This window comes from Dioscorea cayenensis, chromosome 17 (genome assembly GCF_009730915.1).
Source record: "Dioscorea cayenensis subsp. rotundata cultivar TDr96_F1 chromosome 17, TDr96_F1_v2_PseudoChromosome.rev07_lg8_w22 25.fasta, whole genome shotgun sequence".
NCBI classification, from domain to species: domain Eukaryota; kingdom Viridiplantae; phylum Streptophyta; class Magnoliopsida; order Dioscoreales; family Dioscoreaceae; genus Dioscorea; species Dioscorea cayenensis.
Window position 1 is genome coordinate 15,470 of NC_052487.1, and position 8,831 is coordinate 24,300.

Sequence of the window (8,831 nt, forward strand, 5' to 3'; positions counted from 1 at the left end):
TTTGGGAATCACTTGAACTCTCTTTTTCTGAATGATAGTGCTATAAATGTCCCTAATGTGTGGGTTTGGCTCCCTGATTCAAAAAACTTGACACATTCTGCTTAAGTTTATTCCTATCTGAACCTTGAAGCCGCAAAAGAGCATTCTTGGGAAGGTTGGACTCATCTTTGGAGGCTAAATGTTGCTCCCCGAGCTAAGCATTTTGTTTGGCTCATGCTCAAGGGCAAAATCAAGACTCTTGAATACTTATACTCTTTGAACTTAGGTCCCCAAGCTTTATGCCCTATGTGTGGCCTTGACAGGGAAACAATTGAGCATATTTTTAATTTATGTCCTAAGGCTCAACTCATCTGGTCCAACATTAGTTCTATCATAAAGAAAAATATTTTCTTCCCGTCAGGCATTTCTTCTGGTTTATGGCTGTTAGCTTGCTTTGCTAACACCTTAGTTTTTATGAAGTCAATTATTGCTGCAAGTGTATGGTTTATGTGGATAACTCGTTGTAACTTGATCTTTCGAAATGAAGTGCCAAATTATTCTCTGATTGCTTGCAGAGTTTTCACTCATGTAAAGGAATTTTCCACAGCTAATCTTCCCCAACAAGGTAAGTGCATGATTTTTAATAATTTTTCATCAACTGATGGCCCTTTCTTATTCCTTGCAGGTATTAGGAGAGACAATTCTACTGATGGAGCAGCTGGCTTCATAATTTCAGACTATAACTCCTCAATTTTGATGGCGGGCTTCTGTCCAATTGCTAATTCCTCAAGGATTGGCATTGATGCTAAAGCATTACTTATAGCTCTTCAAATCATTGTCAACAATTACTCAAGTCTTCAGCACATTTTCATTACCAGTAAAGACCTTCAAGTTGCTTTAAATTCTGAGGATTCAAGTCTTCATTGGCGGGTAGATCCGTGGGTCAAGCATATTAAGGATATTCTTCATGACCTTGGAAATCCAGAAATTCATGTTATCCCCCATAATTGGAATGCAGCAACTCATAGACTGGCCATTCATGGTCTCAGTCTTCATAGTCTCACTTTGTTTTCCAATCCTTTCTGATATTTCCAAAGTTGTTAGGAAATTCTTTTGGAATAGGAATGGAAATGGAAAGGGCATCCATAATGTGAGTTGGAGTATTTTAACAGAAGGTAAGTCTAAGGGGGGCTTAGGTATTAAGAACCTCAATCTTGCTAAACATTCTCTCATGTCTAAAAACATCTTCAAATATTTAAACAAACATGATTGTATTTGGGTCGATATCTTACTGAACAAATATGGGACTATTAATTTTTGTCAAGACTCTGTGCCGGCTAAATGTTCTTGGTTCTTTAGGGGTCTTTGTAAATCAGCAGTTTTTATTAAATATCATTGCAAAATTAACAAAGTTAACCCTTTGAGAACATCCCTGCTCTGGGATCCCTGGTTATATGATATTCCTGTCGCTTTAAAACCCACTTTCCTTAATATGGAAGTTGATTTTGATGCAATTTCTTTCTCTGATATCATTATTAATGAACAATGGTCTATTCTGGATATTAATCATATTTTTGGTAACAATGCTGGGCATTTACTGTGTTCTCCTATTGCTATTGATTACAACTCTGAGAATCATTGGACCTGGTTTTCTGTTGAATCTCACACTAAAATATCTTCTGCTGTTTATCATACTTTGAACAAGCAATCTGTTTGTTCTGATGATTGGGATGGTTGGAACATTGTTTGGCATATTCCAGTTGCTCCTAGAATTAAACACTTTATTTGGCTATGCTTGAGAGGTAGGCTTTCTACATCTGCTTTTCTTCACAGCATTCACCTTGGTCCTGATAGCTCTTGTGTCTTTTGTGGTTTACAACGTGAGACTACTGATCACCTGTTCTGCCAGTGTGATAGAATCCTAGCAATTTGGGATCAGGTTAATTGTCTGTTTAATTTATCTATTACATTCATTAATGGTTTTTCCTCAGGCAATTGGGTCACTGATTACAGGCATTCTGCATATACTTTAGCATTAATTGCCGCCTGTGCTTGGTTCATTTGGTTGTGCCGTTGTGATTACATCTTCAGGGACATTCGTCCCATTTTCCTTAACATTGTTCTCAAGGCTGCTGCTCATGTGGATGAGTTCTACTGGAGCAATTATGTGCTAATGGGTAGAAAACTATTGCTGTCTAACTTCTCCTCTGCCGATGACAACTTCTTGTTCACTCATGCAACAACAAATCACACTCTTAAGGTAAATTCGGTTGGCTTTTTCTTCTCCTCAGCTAACTATAAAATCTCCTTTGCTGGCAGCTCCTCCCGCCAACTCTCGGACATCATCTTCGCCCTGATCCTTGCCATTGAAGTTGCTCTCCAGATTGCTTTGGATCTTCATATCCCAGTGAAACACATTCTCTTCGACCACGCTGCAGTCATTCATCTTCTCCAATGCTTTGATCACGTCTCGTCTTGGAGAATTGAAGCACAAGTAAACAATTTGAAATTCCTTCTTGACGTGCGGGCATCCTCATATTCATATCATCCCCTCATTTGTCGATTATCCGGCAGCGAATCTAGCTTCGTATGGCATGCTTCATCAACATCTTAATTTGTTTTTGTTTGGCAAAGACCTCCCATTTTGGATTATGAAATCGTTTAGAAAGTTTGGTTTTTTCTTTTAACTTGTTTCTATTATTTTCCTCAGTCTGTAGTCTTGTTCTTCTTGATTTAATTTCAATAAATTAGCTTCTCCTTTTGGAGAGGTTCTTCCAAAAAAAAAAACAAGGAAGAGAACTACCTCACTGGCTCATGAAGTGCCTCTCTGTTTGTCTAAACCCCATCTGTTTAGAACTTGTTTTACACATGGCTTGCCTGTGCCTAGGAACTTGGCAATGCCGACTTCCAAGCCCTGGCTATTTGAAACACCTGAAATTGGTCTTGGACTCACGCATGCTCATAACATGCACTATATAGAGAGATGCCTCAATTAAATAATTATACTAATGATTTTCATCTAAGAGCACAGAATGCATAAAAAATTTAAGTGGCTTGGCAATAGCTCAACTATGTCTGCCACATCTTAGCTACATACAAATTTTACCATCATGATAAAATTTAGATTACATAATAAGAACAATGCCTAAGAGTTCTTAAAGAAACCAAGGAAAACACACAACATAATGTACATGAGTTATTGCAAATAGTGGAGAAACTCTTAAAGAATTTTGAATAATAGACGACAAACGCCCTTTTTTATGAATATAAACAATACTAAACAGTACTAGAACCCGGATGTATAGTATATGTACAGTAACTCTTAAAGAAATTAACTAGGGGAAACACACAAAATAATGTACATATATATGAGTTCTTGCAAATTAATGCTTATTACACACCATAGATCAGAAAGAAAGTACCCATAGAACTTCTTATGAGCCTGCCTTACTACCATCTAATATGATCTGGAAGGATGTTGGCAGCGTGGTGATTGAGTTCATCTGAGGGCAATTCTCGATGTACAGGCGTTTGAGGGAGGTGAGGCATTCGAGGTTAGAAGGCAAGGAGGAAAGGCTCTTGCAATTCTTGAATGAAAGAGTCTGAAGAGAGGTGAGGTGCTTCAGACACTCCTCCTGCTCGGGTGTGAATGGGACGTCCTGACCAATGATACTCAAAACTTGAAGTGAGGAAAGGCCTTTTCGGGAGAGCAATGCTTGCATCAGTGAAATGTTGTCTACAGTGATGTTAGGAACACTGTCACTTAGTGGACCATCTCCAGTACCTGATTCTAGGAGGCCTAGGCAGCCTTGAACATGTAGCGAACTTAGGGAACTGAGCATATGCAACCCGCCCATTGAAACCAGCTTCTCACAATCTTTTAGTGTCAAACTTTCAATGGATGTCAAGTGTGAGAGTTCATCATCTGATGGGAAAGAAGTTATATGCTTAAGCTGTTGCAATGACAAATGTTTGAGCCTGGTGAGACCCCTCAAGCACCTACTGACAAGTTCATTGGTCATGAGCTCACAATCTGTGATGGCTAGATCGGTCAGAGACTCTGGTAGGAGTGCACTACTGCTGCCTTCAGACAGGATCAATGCCAGCAAGTTGGGACATGACCATATGTTGAGCACTCGGAGTGAAGGGTGTTCCCCAAGGCCCCCGAGTGATGTGAGCAACACGCAGTCCTCAATTCGAAGCTCCTGAAGCAGTGTGAGTTTGCTTAGTACCTCTTCTGAGGGGAGTGATGTTATGCAGTAGCAACCAGCAAGAACAAGGTGAGTGAGCAAGGTCAGCTTGCTGATGCAATTGAGCAGCTCGCTATCATCCACAAAGCAGTTGCTGAGGTGAAGCTGTGTGAGACTTGAGGGCAGTGGTTGCACATTTCTATCGATGGACTGCATCTTGGTCGTCAACTTCTCACGGATGGCATCATGTTTCCTTGATAAACCCCAAGATTGGAGACTTGCCAGGCGTGATGATGATGGTTCAATATCATAACTGCTGGCTGATGGTTCAAGATCATAACCGACGGCTGATGGTTTAAGATCATAACCGCTGGCTTCCAAGGACTGTATTTGAAGTTCAAGTTTTGCCATTGCCCTGTTATTCTTCTTAAGAGATTCTTGGATTCTGACTTCTTCCTCAATCACTGCTACTGATCTGCTGTCATAACCAGCCTTCATTTCTTGGGCATATCCCTTTACCAGGTCTGCCTCAGTTATGATAGCCAATAAATAACAGCCCGATAGTAATAGCTTCTCCAGATTTAATGGGAGGGGAGGGAGGCAGCGGAGTTTAGAACATTTCCTGAGCTCAAGCTGATGGAGTTGCGGAACCCATTGGTCGAGTAGTGGTAGGGTGCCCAGCCACTGGTTGAGGATAAGAACTTTCAGGCATGGAAGGGAGTGCTGTACTGAAATTTGCATCCAAATGGGAGGTCTCTTACCGGTGTAACCGACAATCTCAAGGTCATTGATCTGATGAGGTGGTTGGAGTTCATCAAGCACCTTCTCCATTGTCTCACTAGCACTTGCACCGCCATTGTTGTTCCACTCTAGATACAGTTTATGGAGGCATGTCTTCTTCTTTAACTTCGCTCCAGCCAACTCTTTGCTCCTGCTCACATTTTGCAGATTGCTAATGCGAAGCTCCCCTCGGAGCTTGTTCAATTTCTTCAGCTCTCCAATCTTGTGTCCTTCCTTTTTCTTGATGCTGAACAGCGGCAATTGCTGGAGCGCAGTCAGTTCACCTATTTTACCAAACCTGTCAAGTGTTGCAGCATCAGATATTATTCGTCTCAAGTTGATCAGCTTGCTGAGACTGCCAGGCATATTGTCGGCTTTGAAATTCATCAGATCCAAGTACAGCAGGTGATACAGTCTGCAGACCGATCGGGGTAGCCTTTTCACTTGCAAGTCTGAGAGGTCCAGCAGCCGTAGGTGGTGCAGATCACCGAGCCATTCAGGTAGCTGGTCTATGTGACATGATGCCAAACGCAATACCCGTAACCTCTTCGCCTTCTTTAATGTCTTGCCAAGAAGTTCATTGTCAATGGGAACTTCAATGCCTGATGACTTGCAGGTGAAGACAAGAGTTCGCAGGTTCTTCAGTTTGCATATCTTCTTCTTGTACTCGGCAAGTCTCTCCATGTCAATTCGAAGATGTTTAATAGTGGGTGGAATTTCTCTTCTTGTGTCATGCTCAATTCTAGTGCATACATCATTTGTAACAAAGTCTGCGACGTCATGCATCAGACCATCCAGTACAAATAAGCCATCATCTCTGCATTGAAAGAAAGACCTCGACACCAGCTCATTCAAGTAAGCACTGGCAATATCTTCCACTGTCAACCCATTGTTTTCTTCGGCCAAATCAATTATTAAACCATCTCCTATCCATGAATGAATCAAGTATTCCCGAGACAGCGCCATGCCTTTTGGAAATATGCTGTGGTGAGCGACATACCGTTGCAGATGTTGAGGCAGACGTTGATAAGAAACCATCAGGATCTTTATAACATCTTGGAATGCGTTGTCGCTCCTCAAAATATACTTCCATTCTTCAGCATCAAACATTTGCCTTAGCATCCCTGCCACCACCATGACGGCCAATGGCAGTCCACTGAATCTGGCAACTATTATCTCAGCTACAATTTTCTTGCCCATCTCCAGCAGATGTTCATCTGGTGTCTGTGGATCAGCAAGAGCCACAATTTTCTTGCCCTTCTCCAGCAGATGTTTATCTGATGTCTGTGGATCAGCAAGAGCCACAATTTTCTTGCCCTTCTCCAGCAGATGTTCATCTGGTGTCTCTGGATCAGCAAGAGCCACAATTTTCACGCGCTTCTCCAGGTATCTGTTGAAGAGTGCAAAGCAATCATCTTCTTCCAAGCCCTTGAGAACAACAGGCTCTATGCTATTAGCAAATATCTTGGCCACCAATTTCATGCGGCTTGTGACCAAAATCATGCTCCCGGGATGGCAATATTCCAAAGGAGCAAGGAGCCTCATCCATCTAACTTTGTTGGCCAACTCTGTGGACTTCTCATCATACCAGACATCATCCAGGACAAGCAAAACCCTCTTGTCTCTTACATGGTCTTTGAGCAGTTTTTGAAGCTCATCCAAGTTTTTAGTGTCAGGGCAGGTTCCATTGGAAGCTAATTCTACCATGCTAGTGGTTATATTGACCTCATCGAAATCTTCAGGTACATAAACCCAGATCCTCTGATCAAAATGGCGCTCGATTTCTGGATGATTATACACAGATTTGGCAAGAACAGTCTTGCCAACTCCTCCGACCCCAATTATAGGAAGGATTTGATAGCTCTGATCATCATTGCATAAAAGAAGCTTTATTACATGTTTTATTTCTTCATCTCTGCCAAACACTTGCTCATATAACCAAGAGGTTGTGACGACGCCAGCACAAGCATGAGTATGAGCAGTGCCCTTATTGCCATCAATATAATCTGAGCGGATAAGTTTGATAAAATCATCCACCCTGGAAGAGAACTGATCCAAGCGCTTGAGAATTGCTTCCACCCTTGACACATAATGAACATGACTAGTGTAGGAGTAAAAGGAACGCACAAATGCATGTTGTTTGCGCTGCACTTGTTGTTCCAGATGTTTGTACTTGTACTCATCAAGAACATCCTCAGCTTCACAGATAACATCATCGAGCTCCCACAGCCACATGATCAACGACTGGTTTTCGCCTCTGAAACGCATCTCAGCTTCTTCTTTGATGGCTTTGATTTTGGGAAGACTTTCAGTCTCTAAATTTTGCAACATGGTCTGGATTTTCTCTTCCAAGATGAAATGGAAATTCTTGGAGAGGACAGACCGGATCTTGGCATCTGAGATGGGACTTAGACTCTTGAGAAGTGAACGCTCAATGTTTACGAGATCTTGTATTGCTGTGTAGAGTTTTTGAAAGCAAGAGCCAACATCTAGCCCCATGATTAAGTTCCTGTTTTTTTTTTTTGGTTCTCTGGCAGTTGGACAATATGACAATAGCATATAGCAAAACACATAAAAGATACATCGACCTCACCGGGATATATTAAAGAACTAATAAAAGCATGAGAATCTGTAGGAGGAGAATTTATTCTTTGAAACTCACTCAAGCAAACCGTGCCGTGCCGCCTCCGGGAGTGAAGGTAAGAACAAGAATACGCACTGATTTCAAAATAATTTTAGGCCAATTTGACTCTTTAGCAAGGTTGTCAGACCCGGCCCAGGCAATGACCCGGCTAAGCCCAGGGGTCAGGGGTTAATGGGTTCAACCGGGTTGAACCGGGGTTGAACCGGGGTCAATAATTAAATATAAAAAAAATATTATAATAATTAATAATGAGCAAATATAATATTAAACCCATAATTATATTATAAAAACCTACTCAAATTTGATATTTAAATTGATAAATGACCTTATATACAGTAGAATTTTCTAATTTTATCATTTATTTTTACATTTTTTAAATATTTATAAATTTAATATATTAATATATAATTATCGAACTTATCTCGGTGTTATTTATTTATTTATTTATTTGTTTATTGGTTGATTTTGTTAAAATAAATAAGAAATTTAATTCACTAATTCTTATATTTTAATTAAGTTTTTTTATTTTTGTTTTTAAATTTTTCTTATATTTTTTTATTTAATTAGAATACTTTAATTTTTATATTTTTTTATAATAAAATTACTCATTTATTGTTTTTATTTTTATTAATAAATTAAATTTTTTTAGAAAAGTATTTACATAATACATTAATATATTTTATTTTTAAATATTAATTTTTGTTGGTATGTTTATGATATATATATATATATATTGTAATTCTATTTATTGATTATAAATTATAAATTAATATTAATAAATAGTGGTTTTTAATGAGAAAATAATAATAAATTATTAAATATTGTAAAAAAAAATTAAACATTGTGACCCGATTGACCCGGCCGGGTCAACCGGTTCCCGGTTGAACCGCCCGGGTCACCAAGTTAACTCCGGGTTTTTTAATACCCGGGTCAATAGGGTATACCCGGGCCGGCCACATAGCCGGTTCCTGGTATTTCCGGTTGAACCGGCCGGATCGGTCCGGGTCTGACAACATTGCTCTTTAGAGCTGCGTCTAAGCAAAATAGCAATATATTTTCTTGTTTTTTTTGGGAAAGTGATGGAAAATCCTCAGCACTTTTCTACATATAGTCCTTCAAAGTGTGGTTTATCCTTCCTTTAAAAATAAAAAGAAAAAGAAAAAGAAAATCTTCCAAGTTTTCATCTACCCAAAGATTATTATATTCAAGGTTTTTTAATTTTAAATTCAGGATAAAGA

At 39.6% G+C, this 8,831-nt stretch overlaps 1 protein-coding gene across 1 annotated transcript; it reads right to left on the reverse strand.

Moving 5' to 3' along the window:
* Window positions 1-3,219: 3,219 nt before the first annotated feature.
* LOC120280302 (putative disease resistance RPP13-like protein 1) lies at window positions 3,220-7,696 on the reverse strand. Its single transcript, XM_039287077.1, has 2 exons — window positions 7,543-7,696; window positions 3,220-7,458 (listed from the first exon to the last, which is right to left on the reverse strand). Exon 2 carries the CDS (start codon window positions 7,446-7,448, stop codon window positions 3,414-3,416), a length of 4,035 nt encoding a protein of 1,344 aa, XP_039143011.1. The 5' UTR covers window positions 7,449-7,458; window positions 7,543-7,696; the 3' UTR covers window positions 3,220-3,413.
* Window positions 7,697-8,831: the final 1,135 nt, after the last annotated feature.

Coding starts and splice junctions, on each gene's coding strand:
- LOC120280302 (XM_039287077.1), bottom strand. CDS start 7,448: ATGGGGCTAGATGTTGGCTCTTGCTTTCAAAAACTCTACACAGCAATA.